A 13891-nucleotide genomic window follows, 5' to 3' on the forward strand; every position below is an offset into this window, starting at 1 on the left:
ACCCCCTTTTTGTACATGCTTCTTGAGGGGCGGTAGAAAGATAAAGGGTGTCTTGGATCTTCTTTAGAATCATCCATTAGATCCTCAGGAACTGTATAATCATCATCAAGCTAGACATAAAGAGTCATATTCAATAAAAGTGCTTCGTAAAACTATAAGTTTACAGTACATAATTATTTTCTCTGACCTCATTAGGGCCACATAAATAAAGGAGAAGGGCGACATTTGGCCCCGAGCCACATGGATCCTGTTGGTTTTAAATGTTACATCTGAAAAAAATCGGTTATTAAAACGCCAGTTGTGGTAACAAAGCATCAGATAGCAGGAAGGAATTTGTCAGTTTCTCTGACTCAAGTAAGGAAGTTTTCGTGCTCAACTAAAATTGTGAAAATTTGTGGTGGAGAACTGCAGTCAGATTTAGTCAAATCACCTTCTTTGAAAATGTCATTCTCATTCTCATTAATTAAATGACTAAACAATCAGCTTCAGTTTTTCTTATTAAACTCATCTCTAGCACTGTAAAAATTAATTCAATATTTTAAAAGAAAAATGACGTGTACTGGGTGTAAAAGACGACATGATCACAGACCGACAACGGATTGACGGTTTTCGGTGAAACAGATGTACTGAAACAGGAAACAGCAGGCGGAGGTCGTGAGAAAAGAAAATGTGGTATTTTTGAAGGGACCACGACTGTGAAGCTACTTCACTTTACAACCATTACTTCGGAAAGACAATGAAGACCGGACAGATCCTGCTTCTACTCATGGTTCCAGCCATCTCGTGGTGCTGCTGTGTGAAGAAACGCAGTCATAGAAATACAGGTATGTCGAGAGCCGTAATGGGAATGACTGGACCGGTCAATTTGTGGCCTGTGTAGATCTTCCACAGAACACCACACAACTGTACTACAGAGCAGTGGAGGAGGAGGTCTTCATGCTGCCCTGTGGCAACGGGAAGGTGACGTGGTTCAGGACTGGAGGAAATCCAGATGGACAATCCTTTGAATGTGAGACAAAGTTCACCGCTAGAGTCCAACACTCTGGAAACTACACAGAGCAGAACGGGTGAGTAGCACATAATACGGTATAATGTAAAACTTGAAACATATATATTTAAATGATGTATCATATTTGTATTTGAATGAGGTGTTTACAAGTAATCTGTCTTGGTGCTGGTGACTGAAAATGTGTTGATGTGACCTTTAGCTGTAGAGTTGTGGTTATCTTCGAATTACAGATTTAACGTCGGCGAATGTATTTGTTGACTTTGTTCATTGTTTGGTCCACAGTTAAGAGTGTGGTGTTTGTCAATGTTAGAAGTTAAACTGACCACGTTTCCCTGCTCAGCCGGGGCGGAGGGTGACTTCAGAAATGCATTACTTGGTTACATTACTTGGGTTTGCAGATGATGTGTAGCAGAAAGTGAAGAGAAGCAGCTTCTCTAAATCCAGGTCTATGGTGGTTAGTCAGGAAAGAAGTGAATGTAACTGCTGCCCCCTTGACCTGGCCTCAGATGAACAGTAGTGGTAGAAGAAAATGAAAATGTGGCACGACTCAGAGAAAATAGGTCGTTACAAGAAGCACTAGAAAATAAATAATTAAAAATCCAAAGTTCTGTTTACATAACCTAGAGATACTCTTTCCTTCCTTTCCTCTCCATTTGAAAACTGACATAAAAAAATGTTGCAGATTTTTCAAGTTGTGTATAAACCCCCCAAAAAATAAAAACTGTACACATTTTAATATTCAGTAAATTATAATTTTGCTACATGTTCAATTAATTAAAATCACAAAAAGTTCATTTAAGTGAGTCAACAACTTTCTGGCAGCCATTTTTGCCTTTACTTAAATTTGAGTCCGACTTTCCTATATTGGGGATAGAGTCCAACAATTTCAGCTTTAATTGTAATAGCAAGTGGAAAAGCGTTCTACAAATATAAATTACTTACTTACATAGATCTAAAATAAAAATGTTTACTTTAAAACAAAACAAAACAAAATAATTCTGGGAATGGATGCAGGACTAGTCAAATAGTTTGTGATGTCATCATTGTGTGATTGTCCAACAAAATGGCTGAACATGGAAAACATAACCAGATTAATCTTCTGCAAAATTTAAAAAAAAAGTTTGGAATGAAAAAACATTTCAAGGAGTTGTGTATTTATGTTGCAATATTGGCACTTAATTGGAGAAATACAATATAATTGACAATATGCTAATGATGTTTTTGAGCTAGTATTAGCATTAGCACTAAGTACGCATCATCAGACGTGTGCTTCATTTATACTAGTATTGTGTTATCTTGATGATGAAGATGAAAACTTTCAGTGGTTTGATATCTTTGCAGATAAAGACGGGGTCACATAAATGCACATAAAAGAGCTGCTGCTGCTGCTATGATCATAATCTTCAAACCATCTCTGTGTTGGACAGGCGGCTGTTTCTGTACCTACAAGTTTTGAGTCAGGCTAGTCTGCCATGTCGGGACCCCGAAGAGAGCCATGTGACCCTGAGGTTGCACGTCGGCGGGAAGATCTTCTGTCCTGGGGTCAACTGCGGGGTCAAGTCACAGGTCACCTGGTACAAGGTCAGAAACCCGAACATGTGTATAACTCATGTTATCTTAGCCTGTTTTCAATGGTGTGACGTTCCAGGAAAACACTCCAGCGTCTCAGGAGAAGAGAGACTCTTGCTCTGAGAACGGATTCTTGATGCTCTGCACCGTCAGCCAACATGACGCCGCCGTGTTCTTCTGCGACAGACCCGTCATGGAGGACCAGGTGCGCTGGACGTACAGGAGACCTGTTCATGTCACGGTCAACCGTGAGTGAGCTTCAGGATTCATTGAATACGTTTACTTTCAGATGAATAACATTCGCTTCTCTCTGGTCTAACAAGCTCAGGACAGAGCGAGTGAACCTCCACTGATTCTTTATCGCAAAACAACAGAGGAGGTGGAGATCGGTATGTTTTTCTCTTTTTCTCAAACTATTGGAAGGTTTGGTGTTGATACTACAGCAAACACTCCATGAGTGATGTTTTATTTTTCCATTTCTTTCATTTTGTTAGAAAAAAAAAATCAAAACACACCATTGAAGAGAAGAATATTGTCCATTTAAAGTTTTTATTAATATACAATATAGTATAAATATATATTTTTTAATATTAAATAAATGCTTCTTCTTGGAAAGTTTTACTCTTTATTTGTATCATACAAATGTCTTTGGAGGAACTACCTATTTTCATTTACAATTACCAACTAATTTTCAAAAATAAAAGCAATGTAGTTTAATTCGTTGGGTTTTTGTGTGGTCTCTAAACTACAGGAGCCACATCGAGGGTGTGGGGGAGCCACAATTTGGTTCTGGAGCTGGGTTTAAGAACCCTGGTCCAGTCCATAAAAAAACATTTTAAATGTATTATTTGTGGTTTTAGGACGACCTCACAGTCTGGTGTGTGAAGTCCGTTATCCCTTTGAGGCCAACTTTTCACCTAAAGTTCACTGGTTCGTGAACCCTGGTGGTGACATTGAGAATCACATGCAGCTTCAAGTGGACAAGCTGGAGTAGGTTCACTTTAAATCTTTTTTTTTTAAATTTGGTCTCATGTGGAAATAGTATCTAATCACTTTTTTTCCTGCTTCCTTGTCCTGGTTCAGACAAGAACGGGTGGTGATTGACAGGTACCTGGTCACGGCGACGACACAGATAGCCAAGCTGACGGCACAACATCTCAACAACACCTACACCTGCGTCGCCTCCAACAAAGCTGGAAGTAGCAACGTCAGCGTCAGTCTCAGGCGGAAGATCACAGGTGAAGACTTCCCACGAATTATTATCACATCATCAGGTGACAACATGAATATTCATGGAGCCGTGTAATGAAGCTAGTAACACACGGCAGCATCCAGTGGTGACGAAAGAGTTAAGAGAAATAAATAAAAACACACACATTGCATACTTCTGCCATGGAGCCTATTTAACATGACCTAAAAACAAATCAATAAAACAAGGTTTTAGCCATTTTTATATGCTGTAGCAACCCAAAAACAATGTTATAAGCGAGTTTGCAGTCACATGGAGTTGATTCATTACCTCTGTCTTTCGGGGGTTTTAGGTTATTTATTATTTATATATATGTTTTACTATTCACATGTATGGCCTCTGTCTGTTGCTGGTAAGAACTACGGTGAACCTAAAGTGGCAAAACAGGAAACCATAACACAACATGCGATCGAATCAGTAAAAATATATCAATGTGACAAAATGTGTTCTATTTATTCAATCAACACTGCGTTCAAACACAAATGAGAGCCTCCTTCCTAGGAGTGGTCCTTGGCAGAGGTATGCAGTGTCTCAGTGCCTCTCTTGTTTTAGTCATTTCACGCTGGATATGAAGCACCAAATTATAATCTGACATGTTAAATCTCATAAAGCTGTTTCACTGTTTTTCAGAGAAAAACATTTCACTGGTTGGTTTTCCGTTCGCCTTCCTGGTGTTGGTCACAGTGCTGGGAGTTGTGTTGCGGAGGAACCAGTTTGAACTGAAACTACTTATCAGGTCCTATTTTCAATGCGGGAAACAACATGGAGGTTAGTGCAGAACTTCATCCATGTTTGGCAGTTAACTACACAACAGAGAAGAGTTTTTTTTGTAGTTTGTGACCTGTTTTTTTTTTCTTTACTGAAACACAGATCTGGAATATGACGTGTTTCTATCGTATGTGTCAAGTTCACACTCAACAAAGTTCAACACGGACTTGAAAGGTAATGATTTTAATGCTTTTGAAACTTGATTAAACCACAAACCTTTTTTCCCCTGACAAACACGGTACATCCAGTGTTAAAGAGGAAGTATTTTGACTCTTATATTTTATTGATCGTCATTTGTTGGGTCGGCAATGCATCATGGGAGCTGTTCAGTTTGATATTTTGGTCAACTTTAATTCAATTAAATTTTATTTAAAGTGTAACCAAGTTTTTTCATGACACTTTGCAGTTTAGGTAAGACTATATTGTAGAAAAAAACAGATCCCAGCAACTCAACAATGAGTGAATTAGTGAGAATGTTCACATGATATTATAACTAATGATGATGAAAAGTGAGTTAAAGTCAGTAATTTCTCGTTGTCACAATATCGTCGTCACCACAATGTATAACACGGAAAACAGAGTTGAATAGAATTAATACTTAACAAGAGTGCTTTTAATGTGTTCATTATGAAAGTGAAAACACGAGTGTCAATTTTAAATAACACTGTAAGTGTTGATTCTTTAAAAATAGTTTACTTTACAGTGTCATGTAGCATATTAACATTGATAGTGTTGATTTGATCACTTGAACTCTTTGCACAGTACATTTAAAACTCTGTAGATATGTTCACTGGTGTAGTGTGACTATAAAAATATATATGTATATATATATATATATATATATACAGTATATTATGTATTTATTCTATTTATAACATATTAGCACTATTGTTAACTTATTTGTATTTATACTTTATATACATTAATTATTATATGCAATATTTTTTATTTATTCTGTTCATACTATATTGCACTATTTTTAATTTATTCATATTTATACTTTTTATATATACATTTCTCTGCTGTGTTTTTTAACGGTTTCAGTGCTGTGTTTTCTGTGCAATGACAATAAAAGAAAGTCTAAGTCTCTAAGTCTAATATGGACTCTTCAATGGTTCAATGGACATTGACTGTGCAGTAGAGCAGGCCTTCATCTGTGAGGAGCCACTTGAGTTTGTGCTGAGCAGGATGCTGGAGGATGGTTGGGGATATCGTGTGTGCATGATGGAGAGGGATTTGCTCCCCGGAGGAGGTGAGAACGCCGGTGCTCGCCTTCATGTTCCTTTTCACTCAACAACATCATTTTTGTTCTCCAGTCTTCAGAGATGATGTCGTGAGTGTGATCCAGAGAAGCCGAACGGTCGTCTGCGTGCTGTCGCCTGAATATCTGTCCGACACCAATGCTGTGTTCGTTCTGGAATCAGGAGTTGAGGTGATGAGAAAACACAACCGTTGCGACCCAACTGACAGTGACGGTCTTATTCTGTCCGTTTTTTTCAACGTTTCCTTTCGTGATGAATTCAATCTACGTATTGAGTTTCGTTTCTTAACCACTTTTTTGTTTTAACACCTTTTGTTTTTCGTGCTGGTCTTGCTCTGTGTAGTTTCTACTCTGCGGGTATTGTCACGTTGTCTCTTGTTTCTACAGGCGTTGTTGCAGGCCTCCATCCAAAAACTTCTGCTCGTCCAGACCAGTCCGGCGTCGTCGAGGACGGCCCAGTTGGATTCTCCACTTGTCCACCGAGCCATGAAGGTTCTTCCTCGTCTGGTGTGGACCACGGGTGAAGCTGACAGCAGCTTCTGGAGATCCCTGAGACAGACTTTGCCTCCTCACAGAGTAGAGATGAAACATGAAAAGTGAGAAACCCCGAGCTTGTGGGTTTTTTTTTTTGTTTTTTTGCTGCGGTGAAACATCTACACGAGTTTTGAAGCGTGAACAGAAACCAGAAACTAAGAAATACAAGGGAGTTTTAAAAAGAAATGGTGATTAGGAAGTTCCGCTCAACTTTCTTCTCATAGAATGGACTTTTTTGTTCTGAGCAGGCACCAGCTGTGCTTAACCCCAACACAACGGCTGCTCAACGTTCTTTTCCTCAAGTCTTCCACAGAATTTCAAACCCAAATTCAAAGGTTGTTATTAACACAGTGTTATTGTATTCTGTCAATTCTTTAAATGAAAAGCATTAAAAATGTAAGAGTTTTACTTCCTTTATAAACTGACACACATCTGGATTCAAAATTGTGTGTTTAGATAACAGTGTATAATACAGATGTAACAAACCCAGCTTGCCAAAAGTCTACATTAAAACCAAACAATTCAACAGCTATTCTATTTCTATATATAGGTAGTTTTTGTGTCGTTACTTCAATCTAAAAGGTTCTTTTAATTTAAAAAAAAAGTTTCGATCAAAAAAAGAAAAGAAAAAAAATCAACTTCAAAACGTGTTTCTTTCAATATAACACAAATATTTGAAATATATATTTATATACTTAGATTAAAGCATCTTTTGGGATTAAATAATTAAGACACAAATGCCGAACCCGAATATGCCCTGAACAAAAAAATGAAATTCAAACTTCAATCAAGGAAAAAGGTTTGTTTGTTGTGTTCAGATACTCTTTTTTTTGTGAAGAAACCTTTTTATATTAGAAAATATATACTGTTTATTTATGTTTGAAAATTCTTTTTGGGATTGTAACTATTTTTTGGAAATATCTCATGGATGGAAGAACCTTCTCCTATTAAAAATACTTTTTTTTGATTGAATCAACCTCTTTTATTGCTTAATAAAGAAACAAAACTGCCTAAATATTACAAAGCATAGTCAATAATGTTTTTGAATTCTGAACTTTACAGTTTGTACTTTATTATTTGAAATACGTTTTAAATCATGTTCGTCAGAAACTGTTTTTGTTATTTATGTTTTTTGGTTTGACCTCTGCATTAAATCATGTGTCGTGCCGTCATAAAAGCCAAAACCTACATTTCTCACACATTCAACATTCTCAACAGAGACAAATGGCAAATGGTCTGGATTAAGATTGACTCCAAGTCTGAGACAGTGATTCTCAGTGGAATAAAAAGGGATCACAACAACTGCAACATTTAAATGATTGAAAGATGACGATAATTTTGTATGGAATGCTTTTAGCAAAAAGTGTATTCTTTAGCTAGTAGTCCCTTCTAGCTCTGATATGTGGCTTATAGGACTTCTAAAGACTCAGAAACAATCTGCTATGAATGGACAAGAAAAGAAGAGACTTTCCATCAGACATGGCAACCTTTCCTGTCTGGTTTTCGCTTCCTCATCCACGTTTCATTGTTTATTTGTGCCCACATATTAACGTATTTAATAGAATTTCTAAATTCCCCTGTCAAAATTAAAGTTAAAATTAAATATGCTTCTATATAAAATAATGTGGCTTATTTTAAAGAACTGATTATTATTTTATCTAATCACATTTATGTCTAATTCAGTGTTAAACTGAAGATGTTAAAAAGGAAAAGAAGGAAATCAGCCAACACTTATTTTCAATTGTTTTATGTGTTCAAACTATTGGATTACAACACATCGATTGCATAAGAGAAAAGTAGCAAACAGTTTACACACTGGATTCCAAACGCACTGACAAAACATCGACTTAATCCTCATCAAAAATACTGGCATGTTGAGGAAGCAAGCTCACAATCATAAACAAAAACAGAATTCAAAAATAAAATGGCACACAGTTATGTACATTTCTACAAGCATGTTGGATACACACACACACACACTCACACACACACACACACACACACACACACACACACACACAATGTACTTCAACAGCGGAGGTGAACGATATGAGAGTTAATTACGTAAATGTGACTTGCTTTAGCCACACATACACGTGTCTTAAAATAACTTTTCCAGAATATATTTAATGTTTTCAGACAGCTGTAATTGTACCAGTCGCCAATAACTTGGTTTTTTTAAAGCGCAATATTAATTTTTAAAAATCACCAGAACAGCACAGATGGTCAAACTGTCATACATTACTTTGTTGTTTATGTTGTAAATGGTCTATGATCATTTTCAGTTATCAGTTCCAATCATATCAATATTAAAAAAAGAACAAAACATATATTATTTTGGTTCATCTGATTGAGCTTTGAGCTTTCTCTCCCAAAGTTTTTGATTATCAGAAAAACCTTGTTTGCCCTTGTTGAAGGAGTTAGGACCCGCTGATGTCGGCGTTTCCCTGAAAGATGCAAGTAGAAGAAAAAAATGTCAGAACATTGTCAACAATGAATGCATTTCCGAGACTTGGTTTGAACTTACCTTCCAATATTTTTCATTCTCATCTTAGCCTCTGGTGGCATCTCCTCCTCACTCTGCACATCAAGAAAATAATTTTAAACCATTTTATAATTGTTATTTATTGCTGCAGGTAAATAAGTGACGACATCGGTTCACTCACATCATCACTGTCCTCATTAAACACTGATGCCAATCCAGGTTTTTTGGCCTGCACTACTGGAGTCGGCTCTTTTGGCTTCTGCAAAGTGGAAAATAATATATTGCAAAATCAATCATTTTGGTTGCTGAACAAACTTCATTTTCTGGTTAAAGTCATAGGAACGTACCGTCGCTCCCAATTTGATTGATATTGGGTTGGACTTCATCTGACTGCTCATGCCAAAGCCTATCTTGGAGACTTTAGGGGGTGCTGGCGGCTTCGACGAGGACTCGTCATCCTCATCTCTATCTTGAAGATGGAGGGACGAGCGCTTGGCCGAGGTTGATCTTCCTCCACCAATGCTACAAGAGACAGGCTTAGTTTTCACTCTGCCTTCCTCCTCCTGCGGCCCTGCTTGAGGCAAGACAACTCAACAGGGTGAACCACGGTTTACTTGGAACTAAAGGAAAGTACATGATATCACATTTACCTGTGTGGCTGCTGAAAGTCCTAAAGTCAATTATCAATCATATTGTCAGATTAAACTGGACGTCTGGTTAAATATATTAATAATCATTAATGGGTTGTTATCTATTCATTCAATTTTCCATTATATTGTTTTTTTCTATGGTTTTTCAATCATGTTTCGGCTGACTAGTGCCTCCACACTAACCCAGTATTAGTTTAACCAAAACAATCAACCTAAATCAATACCTTTATTTACCCAACTCGTCAAAAAATGACAATGTTGTTCACTCTGCATTAGCAGTGTTAGCATGTTAGCTCAGCGACATTGTGCGATACTTCCCATTTTGTTTTATATTAGTTTATCAAATTGTATCGTTCACAGCAAACATCACGCTACTGTCAAGTAAGTAGGTTTCTGGAACACAACGCATTTAATGCAATGGCACAAATATCACCTCTGTCGAAGGTGCGCCGCTGGTTATGCTCCGAGTCCGCCATCTTTCTCTTTTTGTGTGCGTACTACCAGGACTGGCCGCTTGTAGATTAGTGGCGCTGCCAAAAAAGAAGATCGACGCTGATGCAAGAAGAAGAATGGCGTAACATGACGAGACGCATAACAGGGAAAACAAACAGGTATAAGGAATTCTTGTTAGAATGACAGTAAATACAGTTTTTCGTTTATTTAGTTTTAACATTAGTTCGTCAAATCAGTGCGAGAAATTGTGTTTTATCGCTAATATGTTGAATTGTTTTGATTGCACGTCCATTGCGTGGACTGTCTAGCTTAAATATAACATGTAACATATGTAGCTGTGGAAAAAAGTTGTGGAGCTATGATTGCGTTTGTCTTCTGTTTAAATCCGGAACCGAATTCATAAGCAAGTGGTTTCTTATTTCCTAGTTGAGGTAAACACAGACGTCCACCTCTGTTTAAATACCCTTTTTTTTCCATGTAACTACTGGAATAATGATCCGAACTCGCCTTGTTCTACAGAGAGACATTAGTTATTACCAAATCATTCGCAGGACTCGGGAATAAATGTTGTCGAAGTTCTAAGAATTATATGGAAATATTCTTCTTATTCTGCGTGTCAATGCAAATATATCGTCCCTTGTCTGACCTAAACAATGTTGTGTTTTTTCAAACATTTTCAGACAATGCACCAGCTACAATGGGACAAACCCTGTGCATATGTTCCCGGGCTTCTCTCACCATTGACAACAAGAAGTACTTATTTGTGCAGAAACTCGATGAAGGGTAAGACTACTTCATTTGTGTACTGAGATGTTTACCATTTTTCTAAGTGAAAAAATTGTTTGCACACAAACATAATATGCTTGTTAACTAAGATGTCCCTTGTGGACACCAAACACATTTGGATAAGTAATGGGAGTTTTAGACTAAAATATTTAGGCACAATGAAACATTCAGTTGTGATTTTGTGTTGACAATTGGTTTTAAATCTGTTTTCAGTGGGTTTAGCTATGTGGACCTGGTCGAAGGGGTAAAAGATGGGCGCTTTTATGCCCTAAAAAGGATCCTATGCCATGACCGAGAGGGACGGCAAGAAGCTCAAACGGAGGTCGAGATGCATCACATGTTTAATCACCCCAACGTGTTGACCCTGGTGGCACACACCTTCATCGAACGAGGCGGAAAGACGGAGGCCTGGCTGCTGCTGCCCTATGTGCAGGTGAATTGTTCCCCATGTTCAGAAAACGTGACAGAAAAGTTTGACAGGGTTTGTGTTTACAGAAGGGGAGTTTGTGGTCCGTCCTGGAGAGGCTGAGGGACAAGGGAAGCCTCATGCCTGAGACACAGATTTTACAAATCCTGCGGGGAATCTGCCTCGGCATGAAGGCTATTCATGAGAAGGGTTATGCACACAGGTGAGAACAATGATAAATGTTAGATACATTGATGATTATCTGCTATAATCAGAAAGTGAAGTTTAATTGTTTTAAATATACGAATGCTAACCTATTACACCAACTTTATCTGTGCATCTGTATGTATCTGAATTATATTTATATATATTATATATTGAATAATTTTTTTTCATAGAATTGTTTTTTTTGACGCATTAAATTATTCTTTTTATTATTCATTATAACAACATTTGTGTATTTAAATTAAATTATTTGAATTAAAATAACAAACTGTATGTGTAGAAATATTTTTTTAAATCATTTGGAAATTTTCTGAAATTCAACTATTAAACAAACTAAACAAATTTAACCTTTTCAATTTAGATTTTGTTTTAATTAGATTAATAAAAAATAATTCAATCCTTAAAAAAACCTTTTCAATGAAACATTTTTTTTTTTAACATTTGAAATGTTAAATTCAACCATTCAATATCCTGATGACGATCATGTACTTCTACACATTCTACTTCTATACAAAAATGACTTTTTGGTGAAAGTTATTTTCTCTGTCTGTTGTTTTTCAGAGACATTAAACCCACCAATGTGCTCCTGGATGAGGAGAACAACCCAGTGCTAATGGACTTTGGTTCTATGAACAAAGCCAGGATTGAGGTAAATGAGGACCACCTTCCAGTTGTTTGTTTATTCAACATATAACGAATAGTAACTAAGCATGATTATTTATTTTGTTGTTGTGCAGGTGAGAGGCAGCAGAGAAGCGATGACGGTGCAGGACTGGGCAGCGCAGCGTTGCACCATCTCCTACAGAGCTCCCGAGCTCTTCAACGTAGAGAGTCACTGTATCATCGATGAACGCACAGATATCTGGGTGAGTTTAGTTCTCTATGTTTGAATGACTCCTCAATTGTGGTTTTTAAACATGTCAATTCGCTCCTTTCAGTCGCTGGGTTGCGTTCTGTATTGCATGATGATGTTGGAGGGGCCGTACGACATGGTGTTCCAGAAGGGAGACAGCGTCGCCCTGGCTGTCCAGAACCCCTTGTCCGTCCCCCAACATTGCCGGTCAGTGCTTCAACTCAAACCTAAATATGAAGATTTTAGGATGAGAGAGGATTGACTGCTTGTGTTTGGCTCCAGGTACTCTGGGGGTCTCCAGCTGCTGCTTACCTCCATCATGGTGTCTAACCCTCAAGAGAGACCCAACATTAGCTGGGTGATCGACCAGGTACAAGACTTGCAAAGTCGCAGCCCCAACACCCAAACCAACATGGTATGATTCTGACTTTGGCACGAGGGTCTTTCACCGAGACCTCTACCACTGTAAATGCATCGTTTCTGATCCTTAAATGAGTTAATGATTGAGATATTTATTGACTTCAAACACTAACTGTTTTCCACCTTGTGCTAAAAGTGCCTGATGCTCACAGCTGTATATTCCAATGGTGATGTCAAGATGGTTAACTTAGTAGATCCAATTCTAAAACCAGTCTGTAAGCATCAATTAAAAAGAACTCCACCTTAACGTGATACGGCCAAAAAAAGTATTGTTACTTTAATTTGACTTCGCATGAACATTTTGAGGTTCAGCCGCCGTTTGGCATTCACTCCCTCACACTTCTGCAGTGCTGCTCCTGAACACACGGTGGTGCTGTTTCCTCACGACTCTTTCTTCCACGCCACTGTGGTTCAGCGTCTGTTATTTTTCAACATATCTGACACAGGACCAAATATTAATTGGAGACACCATGTGAGGAGTGATGGTTTGTGCTTTATTGTTCAACTAGTTATGCTGTCTTACAAAATTACTTTTATCTTTATTCGCTTGCAAAATAATCCTGATGGTTTCCGTAAATGAAATCATTTTTTAAAACTTGTTTTGTGGAAACGATGGGCATTTTAGATTAAAGGGCTTTTCCCTGTGAAGAGATAAAATAAAATGTACAACCTGAGTTTTTAACCTTGATTTTTATGTATATTTTTCTTTTAATATCGGTTTCCTTTGAGAACTGTCGACTGTTCACTTGTTTTGAAAAGTCACATTTCACTTTCATGTCACTATTTAAATGGATTCAAACTGTTTGCAAATAAAAATGTTACTGAAAGTTCATTAATCTTTTCGTTGTTTCTTCTTAAAATAATTCCGGCCAAATTATTTTTTATTTTTGTATTTCAATTTAAGAAACTATGAATACGAACACTTGTTTTGAACAAATGTATTTTAAGCCATCACTAGCTCTGTGAGGCTGTGTCTGTGACACCATTTTTTGTTTTAAGCAAAACACGTTTATCAACATTTATGTAAAGTTTGATACATAAATATGCTTTATTTGTCTAATTAAATAGACTGAAGGTTTAAAATATAACGCTTTAACACCCAGTCTTGGTAAAACCTTCATGTAGGAAAACCACGAGCTGAATTTACGAGCCTTTTCGCGCTCCATGCTGATGTAATTACCTCTAAAAGGAATTTCTAGCTTTCTGCTGCACAAATTTACAGT

General features: G+C 37.4%; 3 protein-coding genes across 3 annotated transcripts; 2 read left to right on the forward strand and 1 right to left on the reverse strand.

Annotated features, from left to right (window-relative positions):
- The first annotated feature begins 736 nt into the window (after positions 1 to 736).
- Positions 737 to 7297, forward strand: LOC148076535 (interleukin-18 receptor accessory protein-like). The gene is made up of 12 exons (XM_087793365.1): positions 737 to 824; positions 881 to 1067; positions 2437 to 2590; positions 2658 to 2826; positions 2902 to 2967; positions 3439 to 3568; positions 3662 to 3816; positions 4458 to 4595; positions 4698 to 4769; positions 5734 to 5847; positions 5912 to 6027; positions 6244 to 7297. The coding sequence occupies exons 1-12, from the start codon at positions 737 to 739 to the stop codon at positions 6454 to 6456; spliced, it is 1602 nt and encodes a 533-aa protein (XP_087649491.1). The 3' UTR covers positions 6457 to 7297.
- An 824-nt stretch (positions 7298 to 8121) lies between these two features.
- On the reverse strand, positions 8122 to 10014 carry pcnp (PEST proteolytic signal containing nuclear protein). The gene is made up of 5 exons (XM_087793126.1): positions 9959 to 10014; positions 9223 to 9446; positions 9057 to 9134; positions 8918 to 8970; positions 8122 to 8837 (listed from the first exon to the last, which is right to left on the reverse strand). Exons 1-5 carry the CDS (start codon positions 9999 to 10001, stop codon positions 8723 to 8725), a joined length of 513 nt encoding a protein of 170 aa, XP_087649252.1. The 5' UTR covers positions 10002 to 10014; the 3' UTR covers positions 8122 to 8722.
- Positions 10015 to 10061: 47 nt separating this feature from the next.
- Positions 10062 to 13500, forward strand: stk16 (serine/threonine kinase 16). Its single transcript, XM_087793118.1, has 8 exons — positions 10062 to 10136; positions 10659 to 10761; positions 10978 to 11197; positions 11260 to 11393; positions 11957 to 12044; positions 12133 to 12261; positions 12334 to 12455; positions 12531 to 13500. Exons 2-8 carry the CDS (start codon positions 10676 to 10678, stop codon positions 12667 to 12669), a joined length of 918 nt encoding a protein of 305 aa, XP_087649244.1. The 5' UTR covers positions 10062 to 10136; positions 10659 to 10675; the 3' UTR covers positions 12670 to 13500.
- The last annotated feature ends 391 nt before the right edge of the window (positions 13501 to 13891 follow it).

Source organism: Callionymus lyra, chromosome 6 (assembly GCF_982586985.1).
Source record: "Callionymus lyra chromosome 6, fCalLyr1.hap1.1, whole genome shotgun sequence".
In the NCBI taxonomy this organism is placed as follows: Eukaryota; Metazoa; Chordata; class Actinopteri; order Syngnathiformes; family Callionymidae; genus Callionymus; species Callionymus lyra.

Excerpts from the sequence above, each read along its gene's own strand:
- LOC148076535 (XM_087793365.1), top strand. The coding sequence starts at position 737 with ATGAAGACCGGACAGATCCTGCTTCTACTCATGGTTCCAGCCATCTCG. Across the intron at positions 2,827-2,901 it reads TGTTCATGTCACGGTCAACC|CTCAGGACAGAGCGAGTGAA; the intron begins GTGAGTGAGCTT and ends TGGTCTAACAAG. Across the intron at positions 3,569-3,661 it reads CTTCAAGTGGACAAGCTGGA|ACAAGAACGGGTGGTGATTG; the intron begins GTAGGTTCACTT and ends GTCCTGGTTCAG.
- pcnp (XM_087793126.1), bottom strand. The coding sequence starts at position 10,001 with ATGGCGGACTCGGAGCATAACCAGCGGCGCACCTTCGACAGAG. Across the intron at positions 9,447-9,958 it reads GCGGCGCACCTTCGACAGAG|GGCCGCAGGAGGAGGAAGGC; the intron begins GTGATATTTGTG and ends TGCCTCAAGCAG. Across the intron at positions 8,838-8,917 it reads AGAATGAAAAATATTGGAAG|GGAAACGCCGACATCAGCGG; the intron begins GTAAGTTCAAAC and ends TGCATCTTTCAG.
- stk16 (XM_087793118.1), top strand. The coding sequence starts at position 10,676 with ATGGGACAAACCCTGTGCATATGTTCCCGGGCTTCTCTCACCATTGAC. Across the intron at positions 11,394-11,956 it reads GAGAAGGGTTATGCACACAG|AGACATTAAACCCACCAATG; the intron begins GTGAGAACAATG and ends GTTGTTTTTCAG. Across the intron at positions 12,262-12,333 it reads ATGAACGCACAGATATCTGG|TCGCTGGGTTGCGTTCTGTA; the intron begins GTGAGTTTAGTT and ends CGCTCCTTTCAG.